The sequence below is a fragment of the Sardina pilchardus genome, chromosome 22 (genome assembly GCF_963854185.1).
Source record: "Sardina pilchardus chromosome 22, fSarPil1.1, whole genome shotgun sequence".
Lineage (NCBI taxonomy): Eukaryota > Metazoa > Chordata > Actinopteri > Clupeiformes > Clupeidae > Sardina > Sardina pilchardus.
Genome location: NC_085015.1, coordinates 18554751 through 18571468, shown reverse-complemented (window position 1 = coordinate 18571468; position 16718 = coordinate 18554751). Strand labels below are relative to the sequence as shown.

Sequence of the window (16718 nt, the reverse complement as noted above, 5' to 3'; positions counted from 1 at the left end):
TTTCTTCAAATCACCCCAATATGTTTTGGATGGGCATTTGTGGGGGGATGTAATGTCATAGTCGGCCACTAGAGTGCAGCACTGATCAAATGTAAACTCAAAAGTGAAGAGTAGAAAACTAATGCACAACCAAAAGTATCCCTTTATGTCCTTTATTTAAAAACACTGCTGGTAATGTTGTTGCAAAACTCAAACGCCTAAATGGTATCCAATCAATCACTCCAGTTATTATGACTAAAAAAAGCAATGTACAAAGTTGATCTATGACGTACAGTAACTATTCTGTGGTAAGAACTACAGCTCTTTCTACTCTTTTCCTTCAGTTTTGTTCTAAACATACAGGGGTAAGGAATATCACGAATCAGGAAGTGTGGAATTGTCAGAGAGGATCATGGGAGATCCAAGCTGCAGTTCCTGCTGCAGTGATTCCAGGTCAGCTGGGGTCATTCGGTGAACTTCCAACCAATCAGAAAGCAACGATGCAGAGAGAGGGGCAGAGTCATTGTGACTGCAACAGAAAGCAAGAAGACACTTCATTCATGGTGAAGACAACTCAACTCATCAAAATAACCTGACATTATTAACAGAGGCTTTTTATAAAGAGGCTCATTAGTAATGCTCTCAAAGGGACTAGAAATGGCTTCAGTTGTCATTCATGGTGAAGACAACTATCCCTTAAGCAAGAGGCCCTGAAGCAAAGCTCTCCAAGGGACTAGATAATATGGCTTCTTGGTTTTATTCACACACCTCTCCCTGAGGTCAGAGTGCTGTAGGTCGGTGAGGGACTGTGTCAGAAGGTCATCCAGGTCAAACCCAACACCGTAGCCGGCACCACTGCCCTTCGGGGTCACAGAGAACACGGGTGGCAACACATCCTCCACCTGGCATGAGAAAGAGAGCATAGCTGTCAAAAGAGCAAATCAAATGTACCACACACAAAAACAAACAAAACAAAACCAAATTAAATGGGTAGAGAGAGTAAGTAACTGACGTAAAGACATTTTGATATATGGAATGGAAGAGAGTTTGTCATGAAGTTTATAAAAGATAACATTCTGAGGCCATCCTTAAAAATATCTTTGTTTGCAGTAACAGCCCCCCCAAAAAAAATTTGGGTCGGTAGGTAGGCAAATATTTTTTTTTCCAAGATTCAAGGTAAAAAAAAAAAGTTAATTTTTGGTCACAGAGATTTTGTTGGTATGATTTTAAAAACATTTGCATGTTATATATATATATATATATATATATATATATATATATATATATATATATATATATATATATATATATATATATATATATATATATATATATGTACACACACACACACACACGACACACACTATATTGCCAAAAGTATTGGGTCACCAGCCTTGACCCCCATATGAACTTCAGTCACATCCTATTCTTAATCCATAGGGTTTAATATGACGTTGTTCCAGTCTTTGCAGCTATAACAGCTTCAACTCTTCTAGGAAGGCTTTCCACAAGGTATAGGCTATGCATGACTGTGTACCCGTGCACCAAGCAAGGTCCATACAGACATGGATGACAGAGTTTGGTGTGGAAGAACTTGACTGGCCTGCACCTGACCTCAACCCAATAGAACACCGTTGGGATGAATTAAAGGGGACTGAGAGCCAGTCTCCTCGTCCAACATCAGTGTGTGACTTCACAAATGCGCTTTCTGAAAGAATGGTCAAAAATGCCCATAAACACTCCTAAACCTTGGAAAGCCTTCCCAGAAGAGTCGAAGCTCTTATAGCTGCAAAAGGTGGACCAATGTCATATAAAAGCCCTATGGATTATTAAGAATGTGACTGAAGTTCATATGGGGGTCGAGGCAGGTGACCCAATACTTTTGGCAATATAGTAATATTTCTGAACGTGACTTAACAAAAATCAGCATACTTTATAGAGGGTGCATTAACCGTATGTTATCTGCACACCTATGACTAGATCCAATTTGTTGTAACACACAAACACTCTTGCTTAAATTCTTGCTTTATAATGATCTTTACCTTTTGAATTATTCTTTGACTATATTGCCCTTCTCTGCTTTTATTTGTTACTATTTGCTTTGTGTCTAAAGCACATTGAATGACCTCTAAAATGTGCTATTCAAATAAACTTGACTTGACTAAAATGTAGGCTATAGCTTTAAATATGCTGTAGCCTACTGCCAGAGAAGTAAACAAAAAAAATATATTATATGAAAATATATTATAAAAAAAATAATATGTTAATATCAATGATTTTACTGGTAACTAGATTATACGGTTTACTTGCATTCACCGCTACGACGTGTCAATGCAACCTACAAATCAGAGACATTATGTTGCTTTCTTTTCTCCACCAGTAGCTAGTTCTTAACCACTTGAAGAATAGCCCTTGCTAGCCTGTAGTAGAACGATCCCTTAACGGATCACTTAAATGTTTCAATCCAAAAGAAACCTTTTAATGCTGGCACGTCCTCAATTTTTTGAGTTTCTTCCACCAAAACCTTAATAAGGTCTCATTTAAGTCTGTTGACACGGTCACCGTTACACGAATGGGGAGAAGGGATGGGTCCGGGAAAATATCTGGACATAACTTCGTGCCAAGTCATCTAAATGTTCAAGTGTTTAATGCGTTTTCAGGTGGATAATAGTGCCCGAACTAGTATAAGTTTTGACGTCGACCACGAACATTTTCTTGGCTACAGCCGCAGCCATTAGGCTACAGTCAAGCGCGAACCACTGGCAGTGAATGAGACTCGAAGAAGCATAGCCTGTAGCGCATGACAAACATAAACATATGACGCCACAGGTTTTTATTTGGAAGAAAGAACGCAGCCTACGTTTGTATGTAGGCAATTTGTATTCACAATAGCCTACTTAAGAAAATATAATATTATTGTATTGCATTTGTATTGGGTGTTTAAAGAATAATAAGCCTAATTAAAAAAAAAATCGGTCGGTCTTAACGCAATTTGCAACCGGCAAGTCGGTCGGACTAGAGGGGGGAAAAAATAAATGTTTGGGTCGGCCCTATATTGACAGGGTCGGTCGGGTTACGGCAAACAAGAATATTTTTAAGGATGGCCTGAGTTGATGACCAAAGAAATGTGATTAGTGAAGCTTTCAAATGGGCATTTCTGAAAAACCCTGACAAAGTATTAACAAAAGCTTATGTGTAGTAGGAAATTAGAAGGACTGATGCAACAACATAATTTTCTGCTACGGGGGGGAAAATGCCCATCATGTTTAGTTTTGTTTGAAAATTGAAAAGTATAAACTTGTGTGGAGAAAAAAGGAATAGAAAACAAAACAAAACATAAACGGAGAAAAAAACTGATTAACAAAAAAAATGACGGAAGGGCCACGATCTCTTTTTGTGTATTTATTTTACCACTGTTAAAGCACAGCCTTTATCAAGGTAACCAAAACCTTGATAAATGCTGTGTGCTGAAACGTAGGTTAGATAACTAAGCCTTTCAAACAATAAAAAAAAAGACCTCTGTAGTACTCACCTGTGATTTTGAGAGCTGTAGTGTGACTGTGTGGATGTCTGGAGCCCCACTGCTGCCATCTGGTGGCCTGGAGTCTGTGAGGCTGAGGCCTGCTTGAGTGAGGTCTGCCGGGGGCCCCTGGGAAGAGCTCTGTGTGTGGAGGACTGCTGGCTGGTCGGGTAGAGTGGGGCAGAGCTTGTCTACAGGTACTGGGTCGAGGCTGGGCAGGGGGGTGTTGGAGTTGGCAAGCCCCACTCTACCAGTCCCGTTGTGGGTCAGGGGGTTGGGGTTGTTTACAAAGGCGTTTAGCGGTGTCTGGAGGTGGGCTTGAGGCTGTGAGTGGGGGAGCGACTGGGGGAAGTTTTTCTGTGGGGCGAGGGGAGACACTTGGGGCGGCTGCTGGGATGGGAGCTGTGGTTGAGGCTGGGGCTGCTGCTGCTGCTGCTGTTGCTGGGGCAACTGCTGAGGTGCAGTCATCCCTGCTGGAGTCCCCGTCCAGCTCTCCATCGAGTTGAACACCGACGTGCCCACGAACTGGCCCGAGGGCTGCGGCGGGACTTTTAACACATTGTTCTTGGGCAGGGGACAGGTGGCACCCATTACTCCAAGGCCACCTGCCCCTACGACACTTAGCCCCCCTCCGCCTCCAATCGCCACCAGGCCCATATCCCCCTCCTGTGGTTTGCCCAGAGCGAAAGGATGGACAGTCTGACTCGCAGGCAGCTGGAACATTCCAGGGGGCACACAATGTCCAACCGGGGGCACGAGTTGAGAGGAAGGTTTGAAAATTGGCAACTCGTTTTGTTGTTTTGTGGGCTGAGGCTCAGCCGCCTCCATGTTTGACTTTTGAATTGTCTTTCCTGCCGCCGACTGGCTGTGACAGCAGGATATCGCAGCGCTGTCTGAGATTTTAGTACCGTTGCTTTCCAGGGGTTTGTCCGTGCGGCTGTCACTCATGCGTTTCCAGCGCTCCAATAGGCTCTTGTCGTTGTCGCTCAGCAAAACCCCTCCCAAACAATCGCCCTTCCTGCCCTCCTTTTTCTCCTTCTCCTTCATCTTCCTCTCTCGTTCCCGTGCCCGCTCCTGCCTCTTTCTCCGCTTCTCCTCCCGTTCTCGCTGCCTCTCCTGGGCCGTGACGGGTCTCCTCATATCTGACAGATGGGAGGAGGATGATGACAAACTCACTCCTCCTCCTCCTCCACCACCACCACCACCACCACCTCCTCCTCCTCCTCCTCCTCCTCCTCCGCCCCCTCCAACGTCCGTGTTTACTGCAGCAGTTCCACCATCTGAGAAAAACGATGACAAGGCATTAATGCAAAATCAGAACACTTTGAAACCCTTACCAGAGCATGTACTATGCAAGCAGTGCAGATTTACCCCTAGCTCTCTGCCTGAGGGCAGCTTTCAGGGCCGCTTTGGTGTCGTCGGAAATGGCCCCCTCCTTTCTGGTGGTGTCTCCGGTGCCTGTCGTCCCTCTTGCCCCTTTCCCGAGAGAGCGAGACAGGGACTGGGAGAGAGACTGAGCTTGGGACTGCGACAGAGACAGCGAGGGGACGGCGTTTGGGAAGGAAGGCGGAAGAGAGGAGGGGGCCTGCGGCTGAGACAGAGGGAGGTTCTGCAGAGCCTGCGTCTGAGAGGTGTGGTTGCAGGAGGGGGATTCCTCCGCCTTCGGGCACTCCCTCATCGGTTCGGTCGGTGGGGTACCCTTGGAGGACGTGGGGGTGGTCAGATCGATGATGTTGTCCGCCTGGCCGCTGTCGGAACTGGCGCTCGGCATGTCCACATCCTGACACGAGGTCAGCGGTGGTAGAGAGTCGGTCGAATGTACTGGCTGCTTACAAAATGGAGGTATCTGGTTGCGGAAAGGCTGGGTGGTGTCGACAGTCGTTCTGCACGTGTCACCGTGCTGGTTAGTGTTCGTATCTGCTGGCTGAGGAGGATGCATCTGGCTAATCGCTAATGTGCTGTTAGCACCGCTGGGAGTCGGCGAACTGCTGGCGCTGGACGCCTGACCGAGGGGTCGGAACTGGATTCGGGGTTTACTGGCCTGTTTGCGCACGTGGAAGTCCTGGATCTCGACCAGTATGGCCTCCTTGATCTGCTCCCGGCCCATGGGCAGCCGGTCGAACTCAAAGTCAAAGGCGGGCACGCAGATGGGCTCGTCGTCGGTGTCGTGGTACTTGCTGAGGTACGGGTGCTCGAGCGCCTGGCACACGCTGGTCCTCTCGCGCGGGTCGAAGCGCAGCATGGCGCCGAGCAGGTCGAGCGCCGACGGCTCGACCTGCGGGTACAGCTTGCCGAGGGGTACGGCGGCGCGCGAGGGGAGGCTCTTCACGTACGCCCGCACTCGCTCCGCGCCGATCATGCCCACCAGGCTCTCGGGCGGCGTGCCCAGCACGGACAAGATCAGCTGCAGCTGATGAACGTAGTGCTTGCCGGGGAACAGCTGGCGGCGGCCGAGCATCTCCGCAAAGATGCAGCCCACCGACCACACGTCGATGGCCAGGCTGTAGTGGTGCAGCGACAGCATCAGCTCGGGCGCCCGGTACCAGCGCGTGGCCACGTACTCCGTCATGAAGGAGCGCGACTCCTCCGAGTGCACCGTGCTCAGGCCCCGCGCCATGCCAAAGTCGCCGATCTTCAGCTCGCAGTTCTCGTTCACCAGCAGGTTGGACGGCTTCAGGTCGCGGTGGATGACGTTGGCCGAGTGCACGTACTTGAGGCCGCGCAGCAGCTGGTAGAGGAAGTAGCGCGTGTGCTCGGGGGTCAGCGGTTGCCTGGAGTGGATGATCTGATGGAGGTCGCTCTCCATTAAGTCAAGCACCACGTAACTGTACAAAGGAGACGGGTATGAATAGATACGCCAACGACTAACAAAGAACAAAAATGCAAGATAAGCAAAGAAGCAGTAGAATTGAGGGGGGGGGGGGGGAACTAGCCAGTGAGCAATGTTTATATCACTTTTTTCTCCAATGAATTCTTCACACAAAGACAAACTACTTTATGTCTTTGCAATTCTCCAGAAAATGTGGAAGACATCGGCATGGAGTACTGTGCCATGATAAAAGAGGGGGAGTAACTAGTGAAAACAGACAGAGTTTACTAAGGAACGGGGAATAACATAGGCATGCGTCACATGTAGAATGTGGGTTGAGAAGAACTGGAAACAGCAAACTTACACAGACTTGAAAGCCGATTGTGGGACACCAGGCTGCAGAATGTCTTTAATTGCAATGATGTTGTCATGCTTAAAATGCTTTAAAATCTTCAGCTCTCTCAGGGTGCGCTTGGCATTGGTAAGCACTTCAAAAGCATTTGGAATCTTCTTGATGGCTACTGGCTCACCTGCACAATACAAGGACACCTTGTGTAGCACAATCCATGAGATTTAAAACTATTTAAAGTAAACACTTCTGTCAAAGCATTTCAACAGCTCTAATCACAGTTTACATCTTAACTCCCCTGAGAAAAAGTTGTCCATCTGACATGATTATTTTTTTCGATTAAAAAGGATTAAAGTTAAACATTCTTACCATTGTCTCGCCTCCTGGCAGAGGATACAACGCCATAAGCCCCTGTCCCAATGGTCTCGATTATGTCATACTCCTCGCCAACCTCGAAGATAACATCTAGGGAGTGGGCTTTGAGAATATCCAAGTTCTTGGCAGCGACTGTGTTGGCATCCGTGGCGCCACTAACATCGCTATTGGGTGGAGGATGCGACTCAGCCACTTCTGGGTGACGGTTTTCATTACTGTTATTCTCACCCCTGCCACTGGCATCCACTGCGTTTTGAGTTGCCATGGCAGCTGTGTCTGCAAGATCTCTTGATCCCATTTCCTTGGGCATATTCATGAAAATCTCAGTTCTGGGGGGAGATTTAGAGAAATCATTTGATCTGATGACGGGTGTTGTGTGCCTTCTGGTTTTTCCACCTACTGGTTTCGGAGCTGTTGCCGAGGCTGCCCAGCTGTCATGTATACCTATCAACAGCAACCGACGGCTACCGAAGTCCACAGATTCGCTACATATTCATAGACATTTTGCTGGGCTTTGCATGTCACACCTCAATAAAAACTGTGTTGACCTGAACTGAACATTTGAGCACTATATTGCTATAACATATTCCAGCGGGAAAATTGTTTTTTAAAAGTAGTCAAGCTGCATGAATTTGTGTCGTGCTGGATTCGAACCCTCCTCAGCAAAATTAATTACGCACAAGTCCGACTCGCTCTCGATTGTGCTATCGATGCTCACGTTGGATGTCGGATATGACTTGGTCTTCACTCAGTAGATCATGAAGCACAGTTTATCCCAACCTTCCAAAACAACTGGTTACCTTCATTCAGACTTTAAAACATACCTGTATCATGCACTCTACCTTCTGTTACACGTCTGCATATCCATGTGCAAGGATTTGTCATAAATTCTAACAGGCAGCGCACGGATTCTGAATCAATGGGTCTAAAACAACTGGTTACCCTGGCCTCGCTTTCTAACAGATGGGCTGCTGCAATAGGCTACGTTCCTTGGATTCGTTTTACTGCCCTTTGCATGTCACACCTCAATAAAATTGTGATGTGAAGGAAAATTAAGTAGTATAAGCTACTATAGGCTACACTACGAATAGGCCTATGTCAAACAAAACAAAACTTACACCAATTAGCCTAGGCTAAATCGTTTTTCTGACATCTGTGTGCAGGTGATCCAATATAGCTAGGATACAACGAAAATAATGGAAAAAAGGTTGTGCGCATCTTTTGTTGACATTTCTTCAAATCAGAGCTTTAGAAACGTGGGTGCACCTGCACCTGTCATGTTGACATAAGCCCAAGCAGTTTGTAGGGATTATCTGTAATTGAGGCCAAGGTAACCAGTTGTTTAGGCATTTTCAAACAGTGAATATTGGCGTACTGAGTGATTATGGTAAGGCCTTCACTTTTCATTGAGATGTTGGTGGTGTGGAGGGGCGCTAAATGGTCTCGCATGCCTCTTGTTTTCCTGAGAAGGGTTCGAATCCAGCACGATAGATCGTATTTATACAATTTTAGAACAAATATGTTTTGCCCCTTGTGATTGTTATAGGCTAGTGTAGTATATTCAGATGTTCAGATCAGTTCAGCACAGTTTAGGTGCGACAAAAGACCAGTAAAATGAATTCAAGGAACGTATTGCAGCCCATCTGTTAGAAAGCGAGGCCAGGGTAACCAGTTGTTTGACCCATTGATTCAGAATCCGTGCGCTGCCTGTTAGAATTTATGACAAATCCTTGCACATGGATATGCAGACGTGTAACAGAAGGTAGAGTGCATGATACAGTATGTTTTAAAGTCTGAATGAAGGTAACCAGTTGTTTTGGAAGGTTGGGATAAACTGTGCTTCATGATCTACTGAGTGAAGACAAAGTCATATCCGACGTCTAACGTGAGCATCGATAGCACAATCGAGAACAAATCGGACTTGTGCGTAATTAGTTTTGCTGAGGATGGTTCGAATCCAGCACGACACAAATTCATGCAGCTTAACTACTTTTAAAAAACATTTTTTTCCGCTGGAATATGTTATAGTAATATAGTGCTCAAATATTCAGTTCAGGTCAACACAGTTTTTATTGAGGTGTGACATGCAAAGGCCAGTAAAATGTTTATGAATATGTAGCGAATCTGTGGACTTCGGTAGCCGTCGGTTGCTGTTGATAGGTATACATGACAGCTGGGCAGCCTCGGAAACAGCTCCGAAACCAGTAGGTGGAAAAACCAGAAGGCACACAACACGGGTCCTACACATTTCACTTCACATACAGTACACCTCAATCCATGAATTCTGGAACACGCCAAAAAAAGAATTACCACGCTAAGCGATTCTACTGAAGACTAGCCTACATTGCAATGTGTCTAATGCAATTAAATCATATTCTACAAGGATATCATTCTACCTTTTCCATTTGTTAATAAACGTAACGTAATATGTAGAATAGGCTACCCTACAGCTGTCTGGCAAAGCAATTCAACATGGACAGCTAACGTTATAAACAAACAAGGCCCTGACTAATAAGGATAACTCATACATCATCACTAATAATTTGAGGAACACGTAACTCATTTAAAGTAACTTACCTTGACGTTTTCTCTGCACTGGAAACCTATAGACGATTCTAAAGCTACCGCGAGAAGCATACAACGCCTCTTTTTACGCAAAGGCGTGTGCGCCTGTAGACTGCATTGTCTCGCCCTCGTCACATTGTAGCAAGATGTGAAGCTATGGTCGGATTTATTGTAGCCTAAGGGGTCTAATTTCTATCCACGCACAGTTCGCATAGTTACCTTGTTATTAAGAGGGACAGTGGTCCGTCTCATCTATCCGGTCCCAGCATGTCGAGGTTTCGTTATCTACAAACGATGTTTTACTTCCTCATACATTTCCGTGTCGACTTTGAATGGCAACTCTGTATCCAGTAAGATCTGCATCTCCTATACAAGTATCCAATAGAGGGTAAATGCTTGTACAGTGGGCGGTCCTATTTGGATGAATAGTAGGGTCAGTACTTGGGCGGTGCCGGTTTACCGGAGCGGTGTGAGGGTTACAACAAACAATATTGTGCCCACTCCAAATTGACTACCTCCATAAGATGATAATACATTTGGCTCGGTTACCGGTAATTCAATAGATTATAGGATTTTGAGTCAACGTTCAACCTTGGAAAACAATTTCCTTGTTTACATTTAGACCTAAACACATGTGAGAGCGTTTTTCTTTTTTTCATAAGCATAATGACGTAGGCTATAGCCAGGCTGTAGGCTATCAACAGTCAACATGATTAATTGGCCCACATCTCATTCATAGCCCACAGCTATGAGATTCCAATGCAGACAGGGCCATTGACAGACATGCACTCGCTGCCCATCTGAAATATGTAACATGAATCTGTTATTACTGGATTGCAGGGTACTTTGAACCACAAGGTTGCCAGATGTGAGGACTAAAGGACAATACGCTGGAATAGGTTCCACAAGTGATAGAATTTCCCAATAATTACGACTTTTTAAGGAGACCATGGGCCAGAACTAGGTGCGCTCAACTCCGCGTAAAATAGACGATTTTGGCTGCGTAAACAAGAAAACACTGGATAAAACAAAGCAATATACTGAATTTCTCATATTCTCCTCTCTGACAATGCCATGGCTTCTTTAAAACCAAAAAGTTAACACACTCTCAAGCTATAACTCATTTAATTAATGTAAAAACATATTATAAGACGGATGCGTTTGGCTAGATGCCATATTCTGCATCTGATATATTTAATGTGAATTAAATGAGTTATAGCTTGAGAGTGCGTTAACTTTTTTTTGTTTTAAAGAGACCATGGTATTGTCAGATAGGAGAATAAGAGAACTGCAGTATATTGCTAATAAAGTGTAAACATTGTGTTTACCAAGTCTTATACGTCTCTCCAACCTGGGGTAAAAACAGTTTTTTTGGCAACACTTGACACAGTAGCCCACTCTCCAAATTTTGAGGCAGTGCACAGTCGACGTGGTGGACTGCAACATCTGCACAATCCAACCAATCAAACACATCTGTCTGCTAACATCCAATCAAAGCACTGGACTCTTTTCGTACACGTTGCATAGTTAAGTAATTCAGCTCTACATTTAGAAGTTCCAGGTAGTTTATGGTCAGGGTCTTTGCCCGAAAAGGAGTTTACCTTATTTCTGCACGATACGTTTGCGGACATTCTGGACGCAGAGTGAGATTTTCAAGCCTCACCGAGAGAAACTATCTTCAACGCAGACTGTATTATCTGACCATGTCGTCGGGAAATCGCTCAACTGGGGTCCCTGCGTGGGAAGGAAGAATTCGCTTACTGCTATGCGTTGTAGGGATAATTTTATCAGTGTATGCCCTACACGTCGAGCTATCAAAAGAGCATGATCCGGGGTATAAAGCTCTGTGTGACCTCGCCGACTCCGTCAGCTGCTCCAAAGTGTTTACCTCTAGGTATGTGAATTCTTATCTTACATTCAAAGTAAAATTGATGGTAACTCATGTCCATTTGTTTAACATGCGCTGGGAATTCTGTAATATGTAGACCTAAAGTCAATAGCCTGCGTTACTGGTGAGTGAGTGGATGTATATGTATGCGGGGTGAGGGCATTGTTCTCAACTTTTCATTCTTAACTTCTTCAGGTGAATGCTCACGGTCTTTTGTAATACAGTCGTTTGTTTTTTTGGTAGGCTACAATTGGTGCTGATAGGATAGCATCTCTGACACACCCACCAAACGAGACAAAACTAACTCAAAGTATGGTGCATATAGTTGCATATCATTCATTCAGGACACACTATAGCAAAATGTTTTCATGATTTTGAACATCCCTTTGACTTGGGCACCCTTTGTATGACTGATTCGGATGTCTAGTGATAATAAAGTGTACGTAGTATGCATGACTAAAATAATGTCATATAACAGTTGATCTATTTTTGGATATTGCAGATGGGGACGTGGCTTTGGGCTGCTTCAGTTTTTTGTTCCAGTTGACAGTCCACTGAATCAGCCAAACAGTCTTTTAGGCATCATATTCTATACACTGCAGTTGGCTTTAGGTGAGTTGTCCACCAGGACCTGGAGATGTATTTGGACATCTAAATTACATGTACACGACTACGTTACACATTTCTAGTGTATATTTGATTCCCCCTCCCTCTCTCTCTCTCTCTCTCTCTGGCAGGCCAGCTTGTGTCCAAAAGAGCTGCACTCCTCCTTGTGATCACCTCTTGGGTGTCTATGGCAGGCTCTGTGTATCTTGCTGGCATCCTTGCTTTCGTTTTAGGTGACTTGTGTGTGGTTTGTGTATCCACCTATGTTGTCAACTTTGCTCTACTTTACACCAATCTGAAACGAAGATATGGATTGAATGCTGAGAAAAAGAAGGAGAAAGCTGGCTGAGGAACCACTATATTTTTGCTGGGCATTGCTGGAATTTTGCTGGATTTTTTTCTGTGTGTGTCTGTGTGTGTGTGTGTGTGTGTGTGTGTGTGTGTGTGTTTGTGTGTGTGTGTCTCTGTGTGTGTGTGCGTGTGTGTGTGTGTGTGTGTGTGTGTCTGTCACTGATGTTATAAAAAAAATTCTAATTTCTAACCTTAGCATTTTTTAAAAATTCAAAACATTAAAAAAAATTAAGCCTATTGACATATCTGCTGAGTCCTTTAATTTGATAGGCAAGGTAATTAGGGAAAGTATGGAGTCCCTACCAAGTCATATTATGGCCAGCACCCACCGGACACGTACGCAGCGTAACATGACATGGAAACAAAATATAACTCCATCGTTTTTAACGAAGCAAAGCCCAATAGAAACGTCTGCCGCGCGTCACCTGCACAGGCTTAGAGAACTGTTCTAAAATCCTGTGCATCAAGTCCATACGGCTGAACGCTGTGTCTGGTGGTCGCCTGCCTTTGGACTGCTAAAATGTGCTGAATGAGGATGGCAGCTAGTTGTAAACACTACATACTAGTACAGTATACTCAGCTCAAAGCTCAGTTGTTCAAACTCAAACACTTAAGCCACGAAAAACCCATACAAATCCTTTTAGGCGGCTGCATCATCCCACTGATAGTGCTACAATTACCGCTTCATAAGACAATTTTTAAGATTTTTTTTTGCCTACTTTCTATCTTTGATGAAGACTGTGATCCACTCAAGACACACTCATCTCATGCTGTGAGTCTGAACCAGATGGGAATACACTTTTTTGTTTTGGATGAACTACCCTACAACCACATCTGTTAAGTATCTATTCTCAAAAGTGTACAAGAGTATACATTTATTAAATACACAAATCGCCATTAAATTATTAGGATTCATCCAATAGTCTATTGAGTTGTCTATCCATCCCCTCACCACTGTGAATGCAATGTTGTCACAAGAATATAGATGATGAATTTGTGTTATCAAACATGATTTCCAGCAAGGTCTTGTGGAAGGTGTGATGACAAAGACTTGAGCCAGTTTCTGTTTTACTTCTGTTAATCAATCAAGTAGGTGTTGTGACACATTAACAAATGTACATTATTCCATGGTTTTACTCATATCTTCCCTGTATGTCAATCTAGCACCAATCCCACTGAATTCTATTCGTCACTGTTCATGCACTGTTCATTACATCTATTACATCCAATGTTGTGACTTGAGATACTAAAATATAAGCTATTATTTCTCATTAACGACACAAACATAGCAAATGACATTGTTTCATAACTGGCTACAAGTTAAAACAATAGGCTAAATCAAGTACTGTAGGTGTTGTGACACTTTAACAAGTGAAACATTATTCCAAGTTTTACTCATCTCTTCCCTGTACGTCATTCGAACACCACTTCCGCTGAATTCTGCTCGTCATGCTTACATTTATTACATCCAATTTTGTGACTTGGTTGTGAAATTGAAATGCAAAAATGTGCTATAATTGCTCATTAACGACACAAACATAACAAATTACATTGGATTCTTTCTAGATTTTATAATATATGATATATATTATAAACAGTTTGAGTGTGAATGACAATTATTGAGATATTTCAGAACTGGATACAAGTTAAAACAATAGGCTAAATCAGTATAGTGACACATGAACAAGTGAAACATTATTCCTGGTTTTACTAATCTCTTCCCTGTATGTCATTCGAGCACCATTTCCACTGAATTCTGCTCGTCACTATTACATTGGATTCTTTCTAGATTCTATAAAGATTATGAGTGTGAATGACAATTATTGAGATATTTCATCATGTATCCCATACACAATAGGCTGTTGATGTCTTATGGAAAGATGGGGAGAGGTCTGTGATGTAACATAGAACAATAAACAAAAGTGCTTGTAAGGCCTCCAAACTCAATGATGGGTGACAAAGGGGACTAACTGAGACATTGTGTAATGTCTGAATTGTTTTCTACGTAATAGACCTTTTGAAAGGTTGTTTCAACCAAGCAAAAAGAAGGTGATGAAAGAGGAAACATCCAAATGGCATTGCTTGATCTTTACATAATTATAAATTATGGCTAATATCTTTTATTATTATTATTATTATTATTATGAGAACCTTCCGCCTTACAAATACACAGCATATCACAGATGGATTACATGTGTACTGTGGACCTACTCAATACAAATTAACGTTTAGCTGGCACTGATAATGAACCTGGATCAGTGTCTCTCAGGTGCGATGAGTCTCAAGATAACTGAACAAATACATGTTGGTTGTAAATAATTCACCACAGCATTTGTATTTCAATTCAGCCAGTGATTTGTATACTCACTTTGACTTTTGAGTTCAAGTGTGAGGATAGTTTTGACAAAGATGTATCATATTGACTTGTATTGCAATAGGATCACTAGTTGTGAAAGGTTAGGAAGGAAGTGGCTCACCTGGCTCAACATGTCAAACAACCTCGTATTTGTAGACATGTGTTTTAGACATGTGCTGAGAAAACCAGCGGACCATAACACCACAGGCTCAAAATTCCTAAAACACTTGCTTTGGGCTTTTTATGATGGAATTTGTCATAGTGTCTCAAATGTCACTGATCGCCATTGTATTTGGTAAGCCCTGCCTTTTTTGAAATCCTCAGATAAGCATCTTCCTGTCTCTTTGCGCTCAACACCACTTTTATCCTTTAGTTTTTGTCAGTTAATGCACTATTGTTAAATTAGCATGTCTGTCAGTGGCGTTTATATAATGGCAGACACACAAAGTCTAAAGGCACAACACACTGTTTTCATCTGCATACTAGCAGTACCACAACACTTCAACTTCACATTAAACAGAGCACAACAGTGAACTTCATCATTACTAATTAACTTCAGGCTGGAGACATGTAACTTACTTTACTAAAACCTTGACATTTTCAGACCTACACACAGGAAATGTGTTAAATTCCTAGTGTTATTGGCATTGTAGGCCATTTCCCACAGCGATCAATAAACAACACTGATTTACCATAAAAAACAAAATATCCAACAAAGCAACCTTTGTGGGCAAAACAACAACAAAACCCTTTTTCATGACTACTCAGCATTGGGGAAGCTATAAAGGCATTACATAGCTTAACAAACTACACTGGACGTTGCAGCAAATGCAGCTACCAAAATAGTACTTTGCAAATTCACAGGGTACTGTACATGAGATGTAATTGAGATTATTTCCAAATATATTTTCTTGTTCACTGATCATAAACTTAAATAAGACTCATACTGTAAGATTTGTTTGATGACGTTGCAGTCAAGAGAGTTCTTACCTTTGGCTTGTATAGCTACAAGGTACAAACATATGTTTGAAAAAGAGGTGCAAACGCACACCAAAAAAATATGTTTGGTCAGTGAGCAAATCAGTGATGTGTTTCTTGTAAGGCCAAAGTGAACTTCCTGTTTTCAGAAAATCATATTGTGAGGCTGTATCACACTATGTTAATGTTTATACTTCTTAGCAATTTACTAACAGTTAAAGCGAATTTGTATGGGCTAAATAATAATAATAATAATAATAAATTACAACAGAATAACAACAACAAAGCAATAGCAATAGTCATAAACATACAAACATACAACTCTGTACAATTCCATTAGTGAGATACATGGTAAACATCATCGAGTCTTGAAATAGGCAATATAGGTAAATCATAGGTAAATCATATGGGGGCAATTGCTCTGTCGCTAGTTTGGAGTTTAACATGGTTTTAAACTGGAATTGGAGTTGGGAGTTGGAGTTTAAAACCGTGTTAAACTCCAAACTAGCGACAGAGCAATTGCCCCATAGAGTCTTGACTGTGATCTTTTAGTGTTGATAGACGGCAGACATAGCAGATGCTCATCAGAGAACCACAGTGGGCGTGAGAGGCTGAATAAGAATGTAAAATCAAACATAAAGCTGTACCCATAGAAACCTTGAAGAGGAAAAAGCTTGAGAGGAATTTGCTGTTTGAGTGTTTGATTAAATATCTGGTAGTTTGAGAAAAAAAAAACTCAACGTCACTTGGAAATATATATTTGCTAGTGCCACCACAGAACAAATGATTCAGTAGACAAGGACAAGGTGTACAAGGAAGTGCCTAAGAAAAAAAAGAGGTCTATACTGAGGTCCGAGATGAATGGAAAGGAGCGATTATGTGAGAATGTGTGACAGACAAGTCTAAGAGGAGGAGTTAAGGTGACAGCAAGGTATATATAAC

General features: G+C 42.9%; 2 protein-coding genes across 2 annotated transcripts; one reads left to right on the top strand and one right to left on the bottom strand.

Annotated features, from left to right (window-relative positions):
* Window positions 1–138: 138 nt before the first annotated feature.
* On the bottom strand, window positions 139–9868 carry mapk7 (mitogen-activated protein kinase 7). The gene is made up of 8 exons (XM_062526747.1): window positions 9610–9868; window positions 7027–7361; window positions 6673–6838; window positions 4871–6324; window positions 4741–4779; window positions 3512–4683; window positions 748–881; window positions 139–508 (listed from the first exon to the last, which is right to left on the bottom strand). Exons 2-8 carry the CDS (start codon window positions 7346–7348, stop codon window positions 355–357), a joined length of 3441 nt encoding a protein of 1146 aa, XP_062382731.1. The 5' UTR covers window positions 7349–7361; window positions 9610–9868; the 3' UTR covers window positions 139–354.
* Window positions 9869–11103: 1235 nt separating this feature from the next.
* vkorc1 (vitamin K epoxide reductase complex, subunit 1) lies at window positions 11104–13355 on the top strand. Its single transcript, XM_062526744.1, has 3 exons — window positions 11104–11491; window positions 11988–12097; window positions 12223–13355. The coding sequence occupies exons 1-3, from the start codon at window positions 11166–11168 to the stop codon at window positions 12438–12440; spliced, it is 654 nt and encodes a 217-aa protein (XP_062382728.1). The 5' UTR covers window positions 11104–11165; the 3' UTR covers window positions 12441–13355.
* The last annotated feature ends 3363 nt before the right edge of the window (window positions 13356–16718 follow it).